We start from the raw sequence: 20,914 nt of genomic DNA, 5'->3' as shown, positions 1-20,914 counted from the left end.
GTTCTTGCCTGGAGAATCCCAGGGATGGGGGAGCTTGGTGGGCTGCCATCTCTAGGGTCGCACAGAGTCAGACACAACTGAAGCGACTTAGCAGCATAGAGATTCTCCATCTTTGGCTGCAAAGAGTATAATCCATATGATTTTGGTGTTGGCCATCTGGTGATGTGCATGTGTAGAGTATTCTCTCGTGTTGTTGGAAGAGGGTGTTTGCTATGACCAGTGCGTTCTCTTGGGAAAACTCTATTAGCCTTTGCCCTGCTTCATTCTGTACTCCAAGGCCAAGTTTGCCTGTTACTCCAGGTATCGCCTGACTTCCTACTTTTGCATTCCAGTCCCCTGTAATGAAAAGGACATCTTTTTTGGGTATTAGTTCTAGAAGATCTTGTAGGTCTTCATAGAACCGTTCAGCTTCTTCAGCGTTACTGGTTGGGGCATAGACTTGGATTACTGTGATACTGAATGGCTTGCCTTGGAAACGAACAGAGATCATTCTGTCGTTTTTGAGATTGCATCCAAGTACTGCATTTCGGACTCTTTTGTTGACCATGATGGTTACTCCATTTCTTCTGAGGGATTCCTGCCCGCAGTAGTAGATATAATGGTCATCTGAGTTAAATTCACCCATTCCAGTCCATTTTAGTTGGCTGATTCCTAGAATGTCGACGTTCACGCTTGCCATCTCCTATTTGACCACTTCCAATTTGCCTTGATTCATGGACCTAACATTCCAGGTTCCTATGCAGTATTGCTCTTTACAACATCAGACTTTACTTCTATCACCAGTCACATCCACAACTGGGTGTTGTTTTTGCTTTGACTCTGTCTCTTCATTCTTTCTGGAGTTATTTCTCCACTGATCTCCAGTAGCTTATTGGGCACCTATCAACCTGGGGAGTTCATCTTTCAATGTCCTATCTTTTTGTCTTTTCATACTGTTCATGGGGTTCTCAAGGCAAGAATACTGAAGTGGTTTACCATTCCCTTCTCCAGTGGACCACATTCTGTCAGACCTCTCCACCATGACCCGTCCGTCTTGAGTGGCCCTATATGGCTTGGCTCATAGTTTCATTGAGCTTGGTTAGATTTTTCTATTGTTAAGTTCTAATCCTGTTACCTTAAAATGTAAAGTATGGGAGTGGGTCTGGTAAAATTTTTACAACCTTGAGACATCCTTTTGATTTATTGTAATAACTCTCTTGCTAACACTAGCGGGGGGGGGTGGTGGTATTCTCCGCACCGCCCCCCCCACCCCCCCCCCACCCCCCCCCCCCCCCCCCCCCCGCTGATGTCTATGTCAGAAGCTTTGTCTGTCCCTTCTCACTGTAATAAAACTTCTGCCACACAAGAGCCCTGGGTGATCAAGCCTGATCCCTGGTCCCAAAGCTAAATCTTCTTCTTCAGAGATCATGAATCCAACAGTGTTCATTGTAAGCTATCAGGATGTTCATAAAATGGCAGATATTCTTTGTCCCATAGAATAATTAGCAATGTTACCTCACAGGCAAATAGCTGCGGCTGTTTTTTGTAGAATGTCAGCATTTCAGTCAACATCCATCTGCCAAAGGAAACCTATCCCTGATACCTTTGGCCAAAAGAGAATGATAGGATAAAAAGACTGGAAAAGAGGGCTGGTGCATCGGGACGTCTAGGGAAGCCCTGGGGCTTCACCAGCAGAAGCCCACAGAGCACCCTCTGGCGCTGACGTCTGATGACTCAGTTCTGACCTCCTGTTCTCCTTACTGTGGTGAAATGTTCCCTGATGGCTCAGTGGTAAAGAATCTGTCTGCAATGCAGGAGATGCAGGAGATTTGGGTTTGATCCCTGGGTCGGGAAGATCCTCTGGTGAAGGAAATGGCAACCCACTTCAGTATTCTTGCCTGAAAAATCCCACGGACAGAGGAGTCTGGCGGGCTATAGTCCATAGGGTTGCAAAGAGTCAGACACGGCTGCGTGAGAGTACATAATATAAAACATACCATTTCAAGGATCTTTAATTGTATATTTTGGTGGCATTAAGCACATTCGCCGTGTTGAGCCATCATCACCACCATCCACCTCCAGAACTTCTGCCTCTCCCTCACCCGAAACTCTGTCCCCACGAAACAATGGCTTTCCAATCATATGGTAACTCTGTTGTTAACTTTTTGAGGAACTGCCACAATATTTTCCGTGCTGGCTGTACCACCGTTTTTATTGCCATCAGCAATGCAATGCAAAAACGATCCTATTTCTCTACATCCTTGCTAACCATTGATATTTTTGATAATAGTAGTATCTTATTGTGATTTTGATTCGTATTTCCCTAAATATTAGTGACGAACATGTCTTTCTTTGCTTATTGGCCACTTGGAAATCTTCTTCAGAGTAATGTCTAATTAAGTCTTTTCTCTATTTTAAAGTTTGAGTTGTAGGAGTTCCTTATGGATTCTGGATATTAATTCCTTATAAATATGGTTTGTGAATAGTTTCTTCTATGATGTGGGTTACCTTTATAATCCATCAAGAGTCCTTCAATGCACACAAGTTTTTACTTTTGATGTAGTCAAATTTATCTACTTTTTTTCAGTTGCCTGTGTTTTTGGCATCTGTTGCCAATCCAGTGTCATGAAGATTTCACTCTATATTTTGTTCTAAGAGTTTTATAGTTTCAGCTCTACTTTTTAGCTTTTTTGATCCAGCTGGAGTTAATTTTTCTATATGGTACTAGGTGAGGGTCCAACTTTATCCTTCTGCATGTAGATATCCAGATAGCTGAACAAAATTCATTGAAAAGACAGCTCTGATCACTTTTTGTTCCTCTGTGTCTCTAACTCAAATTTCAGATGCCTGGGAAGAGTCTGAATGTGGTAGTGTATGTCGTACGCTGGTCCTGTGAGGTCAGGGGAGTTGAGTGCAGGGTAGGAAAGTGCTGCTGCTGCTGCTGCTAAGTCGCTTCAGTCGTGTCCGACTCTGTGCGACCCCATAGACAGCAGCCCACCAGGCTTCTCCATCCCTGGGATTCTTCAGGCAAGAACACTGGAGTGGGTTGCCATTTTCTTCTCCAATGCACGAAAGTGAGAAGTGAAATTGAAGTCACTCAGTCGTGTCCGACTCCCAGCGACACCATGGACCGCAGCCTACCAGGCTCCCCTGTCCATGGGATTTTCCAGGCAAGAGTACTGGAGTGGTAGATGAACAAAAAATAAAGGTGTCACTATACCCAGAGACAGAGTCCTAATGATGAGAATTCATTGTTCAAAGGAAAGGAATCCATCAGATTTGTCCAATCATTTACCTTCGTAACAAAGAGACAGGGAGAAGAGATAGGTTTGAGTCGAGTCTTCTCTTTCTGCTAAAGAAAAATGGCAGTTTATGAACCTTCCAAGAATAACAGATACCAATTTGAATAAGGTGTCTGATGATGCCCAATCACTATGAAAATCCTTGACAGATTAAAAGAACATTCAACAGGAAAGACTCTGAGTCCAGGTATCTCCAGAGAGATCTTTATGGACAACTGAGGCCCCTTGCCGTTTTCTTTTTTTTTTTTTCCCTTGCCGTTTTCTAAACAGAGAACTGAGCTTTATTCTTTTTAAGTATTTTCTGCCTTCAACTCTATCTAAAACTTCCACTCACCCTCAAAAGGCTGTACTGTTTAAGATTTAATCTCCCAGTGAAACCGTACCAGCTTTTTTGTTTGTTTGTTGTTGCTGTTCCTTTGCTTGTAATTAGGAGGGTTTCCTTTGCAAAGCTGAAAATGACAGTGCTTTCGCTAGAATCGAATTGAATGAGGTGATGCCTACAGAAATCTAAGAGCCAATATAACATATAAGGACGTATTACATTTTAAAGAAAGGGACAAGTAACATATAATACTTGCTACCATATCCAGTAGCAAGTTGGAGAAGGAAATGGCAATCCACTCCAGGACTATTGCCTGGAAAATGCCATGGAGAGAGAAGCCTGGTAGGCTATAGCCCATGGGGTTGCAAAGAGTTGGACATGACTGAGCGACTTCACTTTCACTTTGACCATATCCAGCAGTGTCAGGTGGGAACATGGGAAGAGCAATGAAAGGTTCTGTTCATCCCATTTCACAAGGTGTCTGTGAAGACTAGAGACATATAACTTAACAACTCAGGAAGGCATATGCTGGGACGATGATTGGGAAGCTGGTTGCACTAGCCAAATGAGAGATATTGAGACCTGGAATAGAATAGTAGTTTTGGAAAGAAAGAAAAGGGAATCTCCATGAATCTCAGAAGAATAAAAAGGGGGGGGGGTATGATTTTAAAGGTAGGAAGAAGCGAGTAAAGACCTCAGGTAATGTGTCGAGTCCCATTGTTGTATGTACCTGGGGGAGTCAAGATGTCTTTCACCAAGAGAAGAATCACAAGAGGAACAGCACAGAGGAAGATGGGGACACAGTTATGATGGCCTGGTGGGGATTCTGAGTAAGCAGTTGGTGACGCAGTAGTTCCAGAGAAGTAGGGGCTAGAACCTGAAGCCACACAGCTCATGGGTGGTGTGGAGAGGAAACCTTTTCACAAGGATCCCAGGATTCTGTCTGCAAGGGTGTTGACCATGCTCCTCCATGTTCCCGATCTCTTCCAAATTGGAGCCACTGAGCTATGTGGGGGCTTCTGCCTCTAGTTTCTCTATTCCATGAACACAAGTCCTGCTAGTTATTCTTGAGATCCACCCCCAAGCCTCTAAATCGAAGCATATTGACCTTAAAATTGCTTGGGTTTCCAAAGCAGGGGTGGGCCCTCTTCTTTATATTTCTTCCAATCTTCCAACTTCCTCTTTCATCATTCCCCACCCCCTCTCCCATTGCCATCACATCACATATACTGTGTTCTCTTTCTCAAACATACCTTTCCCTCACTTCACCTGGATTTTTTCCTTTCTTTCTTTTAAGAGCAGATCAAGTGTTGCCTCCTCTGGGGAGTCTCCCCTGGTGCCTCTATGTACCTTCCTGAAGCTGGAAAAGTTGCTTTGACTCTTTGGTGTGTGTGTGCTTGCTCAGTTGTGTCCAACTCTTTGCAATTCCATGGACTGTAGCCCGCCAGGCTCTTTTGTCCATGGAATTTTCCAGACAAGAATACTGGAGTGGGTTGCCATTTCATACTCATGAATTCTTTTGTGAATTGAGGGATGCTCTCTGGGGTCCTCTAATCATGCATTGTCCCATAGGCCCAACAGACAAATTAGCTTCTTTTGAGTCTTCACAGAGCATTGATTTACAAAAGCCTGCTTCGGCATTTTCTCTGCAAAGCCTCTCCCTTGGGCCTTGTATTTTCTGTAAATGGCCTAAAGAAGACTCTTTAAGGTGACTTAAATAGATTCTGTATTTACATAGTATAAACAACTTTTCTGAATGAGCCCATCTTTTATCTTAGCTTAGATTATGATTTGTCAGTAAGAGCATTCTTTCTTTCAACAAAGTTGAAACTCAGGGCAATTTGTTATAAAAAGCTGGGCATGATTTAGTGCAGGAATATTAATGCTACGAGGACAGGGGTGTTTTCTTTGTATGGTGCTGTGGCCTCAGCATCTAGAAAGGCACCTGGCCAATAACAGGTACTCAATAAATATTTACAGAACGCACGATGCCATTTGTTACCATTCCATTTCTTCTCAGAGAATTGACTCTGTCCACAACCCCAGAAGGCCAGACTGGGCCAAACTGACTCCAGGTATTTCTCAAAACTGAGGGATTTAGATGGGGGAAGAGGGAAAACACTGGAGTCATAACACGGGTGGGCCAGGGCTAGATCTGGTGCTTGTGGCAGCCCAGAGCCATGGGCCAGGAGCAGTTTGGAGGTGCAAAGAAAACCAGAAGAAAATCAGTATTGTTGTACTAATCTTTGTTTCCAATCCCAATTTCCTTTGTTGGCTTAGATTCCTTTGCCTTTTTTAGACTTAAAATTTTAAAAGCTGAGATTTCTATTTCCAGACAGGAATGATAGAGACTGGATAGATCCTCCTATGTGAAACAAGCAATAAAATGGGCAGAATGTATAAAATGATGGTTTTCAAGATATGGGATACCATACAAAAAAGGATGGTGATCCTTCAGATATGGGAACCAAATGAAGTGAGACTTATAGCTGTCCCAGCAAACTGACTCAAGAGAATTTCCAGGTCATGGTGAAGGGAAGGGTAGCACAGGTGGAGTCTGGTGGACTCCTAGAATTGAAGAGACACCATTGAGAGTCCAGGGACATCAAGGCAGCTGGCGATCACAGAATAAAGTACTGCAAAGAGAGACCTGGAGAGACAGACAGACAGACAGACAGATAGGGAACTCCAGAGACCTTTAGCATCCCTTAGAGTATTTGTAGAAGGCAATGGCAACCCACTCCAGTACTCTTGCCCGGAAAATCCCATGGACAGAGGAGCCTGGTGGGCTGCAGTCCATGGGGTCGCTAACAGTTGGACACGACTGAGCGACTTCACTTTACTTTTCACTTTCATGCCTAGGAGAAGGAAATGGCAACCCACTCCAGTATTCTTGCCTGGAGAATCCCAGGGACGGGGGAGCCTGGTGAGCTGCCGTCTATGAGGTCGCACAGAGTTGGACACGACTGAAGTGACTTAGCAGTAGCAGAGTATTCACAGGAAACTCATCAGTTCAGTAAGTCCCCTACATATGAACCATTAAGTAGCAAACTTTCAAAAATGTAAATGTGTATTTGCATGTCCAGTCATGTAAGGCATGAATGAAAGTGCAGCTTGCCCTCCATCTCCTACTGCTGACAATCCTTCAGTCTTGCCATCTCCCACCACCCCTCCCTCCTCCAGTCAGTAATTCTGGCCTGCTCACTTGATGCCAGCCCTTGTATGCCAGCTGTTTACCACGTTGTTGTTGCTCAGTCATGTCTGACTCTTTGCAGCCTCAGGGACTGCAGCACGCGGGGCCTCCCTGTCCCTCACCATCTCCCAAAGTTTGCCCAAGATCATGTCCATTGAATTGGTGATGCCATCTAGCCATCTCATCCTCTAACACCCTTTTTTTCCTTCTGCCCTCAATCTTTCCCAGCATCAGGGACTTTTCCAATGAGCCCTCTGTTCACATCAGATGACCAAAATACTGAAGCTTCAGCGTCAGCATTAATTCTTCCAATGAGTATTCGGGGTTGATTTCCCTGAAGATTGACTGGTTTGATCTTGCTGTCCAAGGGACTCTCAGGAGTCTTCTCCAGCACTACAGTTTGAAGGCATCAATTCTTTGGTGCTCTGCTTTCTTTACAGTCCAGCTCTCACAACTGTACCTGACCACTGTGAAGGCCATAGCCTTGACGATACAGACCTTTGTCGGCAGAGTAATGTCCCTGCTTTCAACACACTTTCTAGGTTTGCCATCGCTTTCCTGCCGAGAAGCGTCTTCTGATTTCATGTCTGCAGCCACCATCCACAGTGATTTTAGAGCTCAAGAAGAGGAAATCTGCCACTACTTCCACCTTTTCCCCTTCTATTTGCCATGAAGTAATGGGGCTGGATGCCATGATCTTTGTTTGTTTGTTTGTTTTTTTTAGTTTTAAGTTGGCTCTTTCACTCTCCTCTTTCTCACCCTCATGAAGAGGCTCTTTAGTTCCTCTTCACTTTCTGCCATCAGAGTGGTATCATCCACATATCTAAGGTTATTGATATTTCTCCTGCCTATCTTGATTTAAGCTTGTAACTCATCCAGCCCAGCATTTCTCATGATGTGCTCAGCCTATAGGTTAAACAGGGCTGCAGCAGACTGCTCAATTCTTTCTCAATTTTGAACCAATCAGCTGTTCCATGAGGGTTCTAATTGTTGCTTCTTGACCCGCATACAGGTTAGATGGAAAACAGGAAACAGGTTAGATGGTCTGATATTCCCATCTCTTTAAGAGCTTTCCATAGTTTGTTATGATCCACACAGTCAAAGGCTTTAGCACAGTCAATGAAAGAGAGGTAGATGTTTTTCTGGAATTCCCTTGCTTTCTTTATGATCCAGTGAATGTTGGCAACTTGATCTCTGGTTCCTCTTCTTTTCCTAAACCCAGCTTGGACATACTTTTCAAGGGTCTGTACTATAAGATTAAAAATGTTTTCTTGTGTATTATTTTTGTGGAAAGTATTACAAACCTATTCCAGTATGGTACTATATAGCCAATAGTGTTAGTTGGGTGCCTAGGCTAACTTTGTTGGACTTATGAGCAAATTGGACTTACCAACAAGCTCTCAAAATGGAACTTGTTTGTATGTACAGAATTTACTGTATATGATGTGAGGATATGGGATTGTGGAGATTATATTATAGGGAACTCACACAAGACCAGGAACAAGGCTTGTTGCCACCAGCCAGACTGGAAAACTTCATAACTCACATGGCACTGGAGAGAGCACACAGGAGAATCTTGCCCCAGTCAAGGAAGACAATTAGTCCCAGACTAAACACTGCTCTTGTTCAACCTAAACAGACCATCACAAAAGCCATACCTGAAAAGATCACACTGTTTTTAAGAAATTTAAATGTGTTCTAAAAATGAAGTTCAAGAATATTTGTAGGAATATAGAAAGATCCAGTACCCCAAAGATAAAATTCACAGTGTATGGAATCCAGTCAAAAGTTGCTAGGCATGAAAAGAACTGGAAAAGTGAAACTCATAATAAGAAGTAAAAGCAATCAGTTGAACTGATGCAGAGACTGGAATTAGTGAAGAGGAACAGTAAAACAGTTATTATAAATATATGTCATACATTCAGAATGTTAAGTACAGACACAGGAGATGTAAAAAAGACACAAAAAAACCCAAGAGAAGAAAGCTACAAATGATGAGACAGAAAATTCATAATATGGGATTAAGAATAGATAGTGAAAAGAGTCAGACACGACTGAGCAACTGAACTGAACTGAACTGAACTGAGACAGTGAAAAAAAAATATATTAGTGAACTCAAGAATATAGCAACAGAAAATGTTCAAAATGAAAATGCAGAGAAAAGAGAGTAAATAAAATAGAATAAGCATCAGTGAGTTGTAGGCCAATCCCAAGCAGTCTAACACACATATAATTGGAGAACCTGAAACAAAGGGGAGACAGATACAAATTTGAAAAATTAATGGCCAAAATTTTCCAAATTTGACAAAAACTATAAACCCACACATGTTTAAATTGATCAAAATCAATAATAAAGAAAAAATAATCTTAAAAGTAGGCAGGGGAAAAAAGACGTGTTCCATACGGAAGGACAAAGGTGAAGCTGACATCAGATTTCTCACTGAAAACAATGCAAGTAAAGCAACAGTGGACCAACCTTTTAAAGCACAAGAAGGGAAAACCTGTCAATCCAGAATCCTCTCCCTAGCAGGCCATCTTTCAGAAGTGAAGGCAAAAGAAAGACTTTTCAGGGATATAGAAGTTGAAAGAATCAATCCCAGAAGATCTGTGTAGTAAGAAAAGTTAAAGTTCATCCTTCAATCAGAAAGATGACACCAGATCAAACTATGGATCTAGTTTCAGAAGAATGAAGAGCATCAGAAGAGGCACATACGTTCAGTTCAGTTCAGTTCAGTTGCTCAGTCGTGTCCGACTCTTTGCGACCCCATGAATTGCAGCACGCCAGGCCTCCCTGTCCATCACCAACTCCCAGAGTTCACCCAAACTCATGTCCATTGAGTCAGTGATGACATCCAGCCATCTCATCCTCTGTCGTCCCCTTCTCCTCCTGCCCCCAATCCCTCCCAGCATCAGTCTTTTCCAATGAGTCAACTCTTCGCATGAGGTGGTCAAAGTACTGGAGTTTCAACTTTAGCATCATTCCTTCCAAAGAAATCCCAGGGCTGATCTCCTTCAGAATGGACTGGTTGGATCTCCTTGCAGTCCAAGGGACTCTCAAGAGTCTTCTCCAACACCACAGTTCAAAAGCATCAATTCTTCGGCACTCAGCCTTCTTCGTAGTCCAACTCTCACATCCATACATGACCACAGGAGAAACCATAGCCTTGACTAGACGAAACTTTGTTGGCAAAGTAATGTCTCTGCTTTTGAATATGCTATCTAGGTTGGTCATAACTTTCCTTCCAAGGAGTAAGCGTCTTTTAATTTCATGGCTGTGTTACTACATAGTAAATATATAATAGTTCTTTCCTATTTAAATATCTTTATGACTGACTATTTAAAATTTATTTTATTGAAGTATAGTTGACTTACAATATTGTGTTAATTTCTGCTGTACAGCAAAGGGATTCAGTTATATGTGTGGATGTACATTCTTTTCCACTATAGTTTATCACTGCTGCTGCTGCTAAGTCACTTCAATGGTGTCCGAATCTGTGCGACCCCATAGACGGCAGCCCACCAGACTCCCCCATCCCTGGGATTCTCCAGGCAAGAACACTGGAGTGGGTTGCCATTTCCTTCTCCAATGCATGAAAGTGAAAAGTGAAAGTGAAGTCGTTCAGTCGTGTCCGACTCCCAGTGACCCCATGGACTGCAGCCCAGCAGGCTCCTCTGTCCATGGGATTTTCCAGGCAAGAGTACTGGAGTGGCAGTTTATCCCAGGATACTAATATAGTTCCCAGTGCTATACAGTGAAATGTTGCTGTTTATCCATTCTATATAGAACAGTTTGTTTTTGCTAACCCTGAGCTTCCAATCCCCACCTCCTAACCCTCCGGGCAACCACAAGTCTTTTCTCTTATCTGTGAGTCTGTTTCTGTTGCATAGATAAGGTCATTTGTGTCATACTGTACATTATGTTAAAATGATACCATATGATATTTGTCTTTCTCTATCTGACTTACTTAAATTAGTATGATAATCTCTAGGTCCATCCATGTTGCTGTAAATGGTATTATTTTACTCTTTTTCATGACTAAGTAGTGTCCTTTGGGTATTTATATATCACATCTTCTTTATCCGTTCATCTGTCAGTGAACATTTAGGTTGGTTCCATGTCTTGGATATTGTAAACAGTGCTGCCGATAATTGACTATTTAAAGAAAAATTATAATGATGTATTCTGGGATTTATATCATTATAGAAGTAAAATATATGACAAAACAACACAAAGATTGAAAGGAAAGACATGGAAAAATACTATTGTAAATTTCTTAACTATATTTCACTTGAAGACAGTCTATGAAGAAGATGTATAAGACATAGCATGTCTTACATAGATCTATAAAATATCGTACAGATGTCGGATAGAAGATATATATAGGCGATTGAACCTGGGTCTTACGCTTTATAGGCAGATGCTTTTACTGTCTGAGCCACCAGGGAAGTGGCACTGCAGTGCTACCGTGGCTCTATTTCTAGACCCCCACAGTTAAGTGAATATCACAAATAAAATGTGTCACACAAATTTTTTGATTTCCCAGTACATACACAGTTGTGTTTTACACTATACTGTAGTCTACCAAGTGTGCAGTAGCATTATATATTAAAAAGCACTGTACATATCTTAAGAAAATACTTGATTGCTAAAAAATGGTAACCATCACCTGAGCTTTCAGCAAGTTGTAGTAGTAACACCAGAGCTCACTGATCACCATGACAAATATAAATTAATGAAAAACTTTGAAATGTTATAAGAATTGCCAAAATGTGACAGAAACACACAAAGCGATCAAGCACTGTTGGAAAAAGGGCACTGACAGATTAGCTCAGAGTTGCCACAGACCCTCAATTTGTAAAACACACAATATCTGTGAAATGCAGTAAAACCGGGTATGTCTGTATCTATATCTTATGCATCGTCTCATGTATATGATGTGAACCCTAAAGCATGAAAATAGCACGAAAATAGCAAAACAAAGGATTATAGACAATAAGGCAATGAAGGAGATAAAAAGAAATCATAAAAACGACTCAGGGAAACCTACAGAAGTCAGACAGCAAAGAGCAAAGGCAACCAAGATCAGACGCAACAGTAACACACACACATTATGTGTGATGGACTACCTCGCAACCTCCACCCAACGTGGTACTTGTGGATTTAAAATTTTTAATAGTGTTGATTTTTGAATCATATAATAAGCTATAGGAGAAGAAATTTTAACATGGGATCAGGAATTTTCAGAGAAGTTATATTTATGATCTAAAACAAGCATTCTAGCTATTTAGTCAAAGTCAGCCAACCTTTATCTCTTCTCACTAACATTATAAGCAATCACTTTGTGGTATTAAATTAGTAATATCCTATTAGCTAATTTAGCTTAAATTAAATATAAATTAAATATTAAATTTAAATTAAATTAAATATAATTTAAATTAAATATCCTATTAGCTAATTTAAATTAATTAAATTAGCTAATATCCTATTAGCTAATATCCTAAAGCCTCCCAAATATTTCATTTGTTATACTAGACAGATCAGTTGTTTTATTTAGTCTTTTACGAGCTTAAGCTCCCCTGTGATAGCGTGCCTTCTGCATTCATTTACTTTCACAAATGCCAAATAAAAATTTATTGAAAAGCAACATTTTAACTTCCCCCTCCCTGCAGTGCATAAATCATGGTAGTGCTTAAAAGACATGCCAATTTGGGAAACAAAGGTGCTTTTGTGCTGGGGTTTACATTCCCGGCACGATCTAATGCTAATACCTGCTTGCATTTATATTCGGTTTCTGATGTTTGTGGGGGAGATTTTTATAGAACAAAACGGAAGGTTTTGTTTCACCTTGGCTTCGGGAGAGAAAACATGGGGAAAAAAACCCAAATCTGATCCCTGTGTTGGAAGATCCTCTCAAGAGAAGGGAATGGCTACCCACTCCAATATGCTTGCCTGGAGAATTCCGCGGACAGAGGAGACGGGCGGGCTACAGTCCATGGGGTCACAAAGAGTCAGACACGACTGAGCAACTAACACACTCACTTTCTAGCCAAACTGTAAGTTCCTCTGAAATTCACACTCTCTGCAAAGTGGAAAAAACCCTGAGATTTAAGTTACACTTTCCTTTCCTGCACCATTAGCAATGACGTTCAAAAATCAATAACCTACCTTTGCCAGAAAGAGACCTCAGGAGTCTGTCTTGGAATCGTAAGAAATTGTCCAACTCTGTTGTTTTTTGGGTGACAGGAAACAAAATTATCCTGTTAGGTATTCACAGAGTCTTCCTTCCTCTAGCTGCATTCCTGAGCCTTTTCGGGCCGGGGGGTGTATGTTATGGGTAAGGAGAAAATTGGAGGTTCAGACAGTAAAAATGGCAGAAGTTTTCTCTTAGAAGATATACTTCTCAAGCTGTACAATACGTTGATTTGATAACGTAGACTTTTCAGGTGAATGTGTTGAGAGAAAAAGACACAGGTCAGTGTGGGATAGCTTGGAAAGAATTTAGGGAATTTTTCAAGCAAAGAAAAGAGAGCTTTGTGTGTGTGTGTGTGTGTGTGTGTGTGGTTGTTGTTGAGCAGCTGCTGAGCTTGAGAGAAAGAGGATATGAAGTGTGATGTGAAAGTCATTTCCCTCCAACGGAGGTTTTGGTTCATATTTAAATTTCAGTTCAAATACTTTTCAGCTGTTGAACTGTTATTTCATTGAATGTGATGCCACTGGAGATCAGACTGGTTGCCACTGGGCTCTGATCTAAACAGCAGTGGGAAGTGCCAGGGTTATTGACTCTGGGAGGCTTGGACGCTGGGTGTATTTCTCAGGGGAATCACTAGAAATTTACACCTCACACTGGCCTTGTCCTGACCTCCAGGCCTTGTTTCTTTTATCTTGTAGTGTGTTCTCGTGGAGTTTCTTCCCAGAAGAAAAATCCCGGGTCAACTCCTTCCTCCAGTTCAATCCTGTTCGTGTGTGCTCAGTCACTACAATCTGCCTTTTATTCTCCAGAAAAGGATTCCCCGCTTCCTGGCTTTAAGGTCATTGCTGAATTTTCCCTACCTGTGTGTTTCTGGGTAATTGCAGTGGAAACACTCCAGGGTGGGTGGGCAGAATGTGGGGAGTTCATGGGTAGAATGTTCAGGCTGACATGGCTATCTTCAACCAGAAGCATATCCTTTCACTTGTTAGGGAAAGGGAGAGAAAGATGCAATACAGCCACGAAGTTTGGGGAATGACTACTTTAAGGAAAATGGTCTGGAAGTATTATGCTAAGCATGGCTTTAAGACTCTGCAAGCATGTGGTTCTTTGGGCAGGTTTGTGGCAAAGTTTGCATCTGTGACCGTGACTCATGCCCCATGTCCCACTGTGTGGGCCAGTAAGGGTGAGGATGGGAGAACAGCTGGGTATGGGAGCGAAGGAGGGTCTGCCGTCTGTAACGCGGTTCTTTCATTGAAAACCAAGGTGCAGCTTGTACTGGCTAATTGAATGGAATTATTATTTAGAGTCAGGGTTTTTACCAAGAAAATTGTGGCTTTCAACGTGGTGCGAGGTTCTCAGCGAAATAAGACTATAGATTTTCTAATGAGCCCCCAGGGGTTCCTACCAGGAAAGGGAACTGACTGGGTCCTAGGTTCCGTGCCAAGCGCTCAACAAATATCATCTCCTTGAATACTTAGAACAAACTTGTTATGCCATCCCTGTTTTATAGAGGAAGAAAGCAAGCTCGGAGAGGGGAGAGGGCACATGTGGCCAGCGGTGGCAGGGTAGGGACAGGAAGCCAGGCAGTCTGACATGGAAACTACTCCTTATCTTCCCTACTCTTAGGAAGGCACAGCAAGGCACTGCGATGTCACCATTTACATAAAGGTAATTTCTGCCTTTTAGTTGTGAAGTCTGTTCCCTGAGATTTTGCCCAGGACAGCAGGGGAGCGGCTCAGAGGCAGTCATCTCCAGGTTCCCTTGCTTCCATCCTGTCCTTTCCTTAAATAAGCTTTGTGGGCAATTATGTAGTTGGTGGAATCCCAGACCAGACTCAGAGTTCCCAGAAGTCAGTGATGTGTAGGTGAAAATAACATGCAGGTGGGAGTCAGGCAGGTGGCATACCCTCAGCAACCCTGTAAGTTTGGGTACATTTTTGAACCTGATTTTCCACCTGGGCAGAATGGAGATGAGGAAGTTTATGAGGAGGGATTTTTTTTTAAGGGGTGGCGACATATGGCGTGTGTCTGGGACCCAGAGTCTGTTCAGTAAATGCCAGATCTCTCTGGTTTACTCTTTGGGAGAAGAGCTTGCATCTTGCTTATCCTGTTGCTCTTGGTACATACAGTAAGCGCTCTGGAAAATATTGTACATTGGCTCAAGGATTGAAGTGCCAGCAAAAAAAAAATGTTCACCCTTGTCAGTTTTTAGGGATTTAAAGCAGAGAACTCCACCCCCTTTCCCAGGTTCTGGCAGTCACGGTCGAGGAAGAGTGGGTCCAGGTGCGGCGAGGTTGGGGTCTGAGAGGGCGCAGTCGGGGCGCTGGAAGCCAAAACGGCCGGCAGAGGGCGCCCCGGGCCCGCTGAAAGCGTGGCGCTGGGCTTGCAGCGCTCGCCGAGCGCCGGGCAAAGGCTGCAGTCCGGCGTTGACCACAGCCGTGGACGCGCGCGCTACCCAAGCTGGGCTCCAGGTGAGCGCCCTTGGGGCGCAGTGGAGCGCACCCGCCCAGGCGCGCTCCTGCGCGGAGCCCTCCCGGCGACCGGTGAGTACAGGCGCTCGCGGGGCACGTTTCATCCCAGTTGAGGGGCCCTTGGAGGCAGCGCCTGTCGGAGCCGGGCTGTTCTGGAGGTTGATGTGCGTGGAAGAGTGAGCCGGCTCCCAGCTTGCGTTTGGTCTTGAGAAGGGTATGGGGTTGACCCCCGCAGGCGCTGGATGGCGCGCGGAGCTTTGCTTCCTGGAGACTCGGGCTTGCTTGAGGCTTTCACCTAGGGGTCTTTTCTCGCGGGCCCCTGTCCCGGTGCCGTCCGGGGTTCCGGGGGCCCGGGGTTTGGCGGGGTAACCCGGGACGGGCAAGCACTCAGCTGGGCTCCCTCCACCCCTTTCGCCCGCGGCACCAGCCGAGCGAACCACGTGCGGCTGTCGCCCGCAACTCTTGCCTGTCAAGCGAGGCCCGCCTCCGGGGCAGGGGAGGGGACGCGGGGGCGGGGTGGGCTGTGCCCCGAGGGAATCCGGCCGGCCCGGGCGCCCTCCGGTACAAGCTCGGCTCTCTCTGCCTCGTGTGCCCACGGGCTCCCGGGAGGAAGCGGGCAGTTCCGCGGGAAGGCGCAGGGCTCATCCCCGAGGGGCCAGAGGCCGCTCGAGGGGTGCCCGGGCGCTCGGCTCCGGGAGAAAGGTAGCTGCCCAGGTGAGTAGTACTGGGGGTGCCCTCTCTCCGAGAGCCTGGAAGCCCTTTCCCGGGGTCTCGTCCGCTTTGAACCGCCTCCAGCCATTCGAGGCAGTGGGGGGCAACGCCAGCTATCTGTAGACCTGGCCCGGGATCCTTGTCCCAAACCTGCTCCTGCGATTTTTGCGCATCGGTCAAGGAACCCAAGCTGCGCGCGCAGGGCAGGACTCAGGCGCGCCTCCTGGGTGCCCTGGCGCGGCATCGGCTCCGAAGACTGCTCTCCGAGCTCCAGGAGCTCCCGGGGGCTTGGAGAGAGACAACCCCAAGGCAAGGTAGGTGGCTCAGAGGGAGCTGGATTGGGCTTGACAGTGAAGATGCGATCTGCTCCTTTCGGCAAACGACCTTTGCTTTCTCTTTGCTTTCTAGGGCTTTAGGGGAGCTGCTGCAGAGCCCGGGGCTTGGAGGAGCGGGGCATGTATTTTAAGCTGCGCCTCAGAGGGGAGAATTATCTGTCACCACCAGAGAGGCCACAGACCCGGAATGTGACGACAGTTGACTAGCTCGGTAGAGGCCTGAGAGTCTCTGGCTTGACAGTTTAGAATATGCTAAATAACCAGGGCTTTCCAGGAGGCATTGAAGGGTCATCTTGTCCCCGCGACAGTGACCTGGAGCAAGGAAGTCAGAAGACAGTTGTAGAGAGCAAGAGGGACCTTCCAAGGGGCTGACTTGGACTGCCACGGGCAGGCTCCTGCCACTCGGTTGTTGCAGCCGTCTGGTGGAATGCTGGTGAGGTCCTCCACCCAGGAGAGCAAGTGGGGCTGGGCAAGGGGCTGCGTGGCCCGTGAGGACTCCTGCAGGTCTGACCGATCCCCAATCCCTGCTTAGGAACTTGGGGGTGTCCGAGCCCCCTCTGTGCTCACCCTCAGGAAGATGAGGACTCTCAACACGTCTACCATGGAAGGCACCGGGCTGGTGGCGGAGAGGGACTTCTCCTTCCGCATTCTCACAGCCTGTTTCCTGTCGCTGCTCATCCTGTCCACCCTCCTGGGGAACACGCTGGTCTGTGCCGCCGTGATCAGGTTCCGCCACCTGCGATCCAAGGTGACCAACTTCTTCGTCATCTCCTTGGCTGTATCGGATCTCTTGGTGGCCGTCTTGGTCATGCCCTGGAAAGCAGTGGCTGAAATCGCTGGCTTCTGGCCCTTTGGGTCCTTCTGTAACATCTGGGTGGCCTTTGACATCATGTGCTCCACCGCATCCATCCTCAATCTCTGTGTGATCAGTGTGGACAGGTATTGGGCCATCTCTAGCCCCTTCCGGTATGAGAGGAAGATGACCCCCAAGGCAGCCTTCATTCTGATCAGTGTGGCATGGACTTTGTCGGTTCTTATCTCCTTCATCCCCGTGCAGCTCAGCTGGCACAAGGCAAAACCCACAGGTCCCTCCGAGGGGAATGCCACTTCCCTGGGCAAGACCATCAACAACTGTGACTCCAGCTTGAGCAGGACATATGCCATTTCATCCTCTCTAATAAGCTTTTACATCCCTGTGGCTATCATGATTGTCACCTACACCAGGATCTACAGGATCGCCCAGAAACAAATACGGCGTATCTCAGCCTTGGAGAGGGCAGCAGTCCATGCCAAGAACTGCCAGACCACTACAGGTAATGGAAACCCCATGGAGTGTTCTCAACCAGAAAGCTCCTTTAAGATGTCCTTCAAACGAGAGACTAAAGTTCTGAAGACTCTGTCGGTGATCATGGGGGTGTTCGTGTGCTGCTGGCTCCCTTTCTTCATCTTGAACTGCATGGTGCCCTTCTGTGGGTCTGGAGAGACCAAGCCCTTCTGCATCGATTCCATCACCTTTGACGTGTTTGTGTGGTTTGGGTGGGCTAATTCCTCCTTGAACCCCATCATTTATGCCTTTAATGCTGATTTTCGGAAGGCATTTTCCACCCTCTTAGGATGCTACAGGCTTTGCCCGACTACGAATAATGCCATAGAGACGGTTAGCATCAATAACAATGGGGCTGTGGTGTTTTCCAGCCATCACGAGCCTCGGGGTTCCATCTCCAAGGACTGCAATGTGGTGTATCTGATCCCACACGCTGTGGGCTCCTCTGAGGGCCTGAAGAAGGAGGAGGCGGTGGGAATAGCCAAGCCCTTGGAGAAGCTGTCCCCAGCCCTGTCTGTCATTTTGGACTATGACACTGATGTCTCTCTTGAGAAGATCCAGCCCATCACACAAAACGGGCAGCACCCGACCTGAGCTCTGGGGTGAATCCTGCCAGTCACGCTCGTCCCAAAAGCTGCAGGAGCTTTCTCTGAGGCTTGTGGTGAGGAAATGAAGGCGTGCTGAGACTCGAGATGTCGGGCGAGCTCTCCCCTGCTGCTTCCCCTCAACACACAGCTATCTACACTTTAATCTGCGTTCCAGTGTGTTTTCTGTGGTGTTCATAGTGAATCAAGAGGGACACAGGTGAAGCAAATGTTCACAAGGGACCTGTCTTTGGCTCCAAAGTTATTTTTAGAAACTGATTCTTAGGACTTAAAAATAGGGCAAAGAATCAACAATGAACAGCTTCGCTTTAAAATTAAAGCTTTCCAGGAAGGAAATGAGAAGGGTTGAGTTTGCTGTGTACAAACAGGTGCTAACACTGGTCCAAGCAAAGTTTTCAGATTGTAAAGGTAGGTGCATGCCTTTATAAATTATTCCTAAAAAAAAAAAATTGAGCCTTACAGTAGGAATGGGACTTTTTCCCCCCCAGAATTGATGCTTAGTTGATATTGGTTTTATTAATTTATTGTATTATATGGATATTTTTAATTTATTATATTAAATCTATATTTATCATATTTAATAGAATGAGTTATCTGAGATCTTAAAATAGCATTTTGTTCATTTGACTAGCACTTGATAAGCCAATGAAACAAACACAGGCTCTCTGAGAGCCTAAATGCTCATTTGTAACTTCCAGAAACACAGCAAAGACAAACAGAAAATGAAGCTGTGACTGTTCCTTAACATTTATTGGCACAGCTAAATAGGAGATGAGAATTGACAAATGCTGTGATAGCTTTATTCTCCTAAAAAGATTTTGAAAGATTTAAAAAAGCATAGGCACTCTTGTGTTCAAAATTTTTTATGTGACGAAGACTTTCCCAGCAGAATGATTTGCAGTTCTGTAAATACCTGAAATAAAAGTCAGCTGAAGAAGAATCCAACTCGAAATTTATATTAGGTGGCAATAAAAAGTATATGCCACGTTGTATTTATGTAAAATAATTGGCCCTCTTTGTCTTTGCTCATTTCCTGTGTCAGATAGCTTTTCTGAACCAGACAAATGACTGTCCTGGTTAGAGATGTGCAGTGAAGACAGTGAGTTTCCTTAACTCGTGTGTCACAAGAGTGTCACCCGGGGCAAAGGTCAAGTCCTTCATCTCCATCTTACCAGCCAAGCTGCTCAGTGGGGCTATTTTGGTAATGCTTTAATCTGAACTTAGAATTGATTTCTTTTAAAAAGTCTAACTGTTAATGGTATAAAACTAGCAGATAGTGCCTCGTTATCATCCTTGAGTAAGACACTTATGTTGGCGGAAAAAACAGGAGCCCCTTTCTCCTTTCGTGTTAAGCACCCTAAAGCCATCAGCATCTCTTTTGACAAATGCTAGCCCTTTCTCTGTGCTTTGGCATCAAGTTCCTGTGTCATCATCTGGATTGTAAAAAGTATTCTGAGTCTCTGTTGCCAGATACTAATTCATGTGGGGCATTTCAAGAGAATTTTTTGGAAATGTTTACAAAGTATTCTTGTGGATAAGTAATTGACTTAACATTCAGATGGAGTGGGTAACAAGAAAGATATCTACTGGAAACTATCTCCTGCATCAGGTCTGTGTTATTTATGCATTGTGAATGTTTTCTTAATTTTACTGCCTGTATGCTTCTTACATATAATAAAATTATTTTGTGAACGCAAAACCACCCTGAATGTTGCATTTGTGCTACAGCAGTTAAGTGAGTTTTAAAAACTAGAATATTTCAGATCTACACGTAAGAAAACTTGGGCATGTTCAAGGATATGTTGCTTTTCTTTTTCTTTTTAGTGGTAGTCTCCTCTTATGTGTAGCACGTGTTGCCTTTGGATACTTAAACAGAAAGTTGCTTTGGGCTATAAACTTTTCCTTCTGTCTCAAAAACATTCTCCCCCCTCCCCCCACCAAAAATTAAAAAAAAAAAAAACCTCCTTCTTTGCTCAAGGAATTACTCTCCTTTTCATTTCACAGATTTAAAAGACTTTTAAAATCTCTATTTTTACTTTCTAAGAGTCTAAAGATTTTAAATAACATAAAAATTACAGAAAAGCCTGACTTGTTCTGTGTGGTCGTGGACCTGTTACTTAATGGCAACCACTGTATGACTAGTATTTGTTTTAAGAGTAAAATATAAGAATTTCTTTCTGGAGAAAATATACAGACTGTGATACTGGGCTTATTTAAAAGTCTTACACAAAACTTTCATTGATCCTGCTAAACCTGCTTAGATCATGTACTAACCTGGCTTTTTTTTTTTTTTTTTCTCTTAATCCCAAAGGAAAATGATTGAACAGCAGGTGATGTAAAAATTAAGGGTTAAGTTTATAATTTGAACATCACACAACAGATGGTGTCTTTTTAAATTCCATATTTGCCTTTCCTAGGCTTTGGCAGATAATGAACACATCTAGAATGAACTCACTCAAAGCATGATGCCTTTTCGTTCTGC

The 20,914-nt window shown here is 44.3% G+C and overlaps 1 protein-coding gene across 3 annotated transcripts; it reads left to right on the top strand.

The window, feature by feature from the left end:
- The first annotated feature begins 14,224 nt into the window (after positions 1-14,224).
- On the top strand, positions 14,225-20,131 carry DRD1 (dopamine receptor D1). Of its 3 annotated transcripts, XM_044925480.2 has the most exons (3): positions 14,225-14,655; positions 15,234-15,529; positions 16,577-20,131. In XM_044925480.2, the coding sequence occupies exon 3, from the start codon at positions 17,081-17,083 to the stop codon at positions 18,419-18,421; it is 1,341 nt and encodes a 446-aa protein (XP_044781415.1). In that variant the 5' UTR covers positions 14,225-14,655; positions 15,234-15,529; positions 16,577-17,080; the 3' UTR covers positions 18,422-20,131. The 3 variants fall into 3 exon arrangements, with proteins under 3 accessions (XP_044781415.1, XP_025152178.1, XP_006047302.1); XM_025296393.3 differs by lacking the exons at positions 14,225-14,655; positions 15,234-15,529 and adding an exon at positions 15,980-16,171; XM_006047240.4 differs by lacking the exons at positions 14,225-14,655; positions 15,234-15,529 and adding an exon at positions 16,195-16,482.
- Positions 20,132-20,914: the final 783 nt, after the last annotated feature.

The sequence above is a fragment of the Bubalus bubalis genome, chromosome 11, assembly GCF_019923935.1.
Source record: "Bubalus bubalis isolate 160015118507 breed Murrah chromosome 11, NDDB_SH_1, whole genome shotgun sequence".
Taxonomy (NCBI): domain Eukaryota; kingdom Metazoa; phylum Chordata; class Mammalia; order Artiodactyla; family Bovidae; genus Bubalus; species Bubalus bubalis.
The sequence above is the reverse complement of the archived record's forward strand: the minus strand, read 5'-3'. Positions and strand labels throughout refer to the sequence as shown.

Bases quoted from the DNA above. Each gene is read 5' to 3' on its own strand.
- DRD1 (XM_044925480.2), top strand. From the start codon at position 17,081: ATGAGGACTCTCAACACGTCTACCATGGAAGGCACCGGGCTGGTGGCG.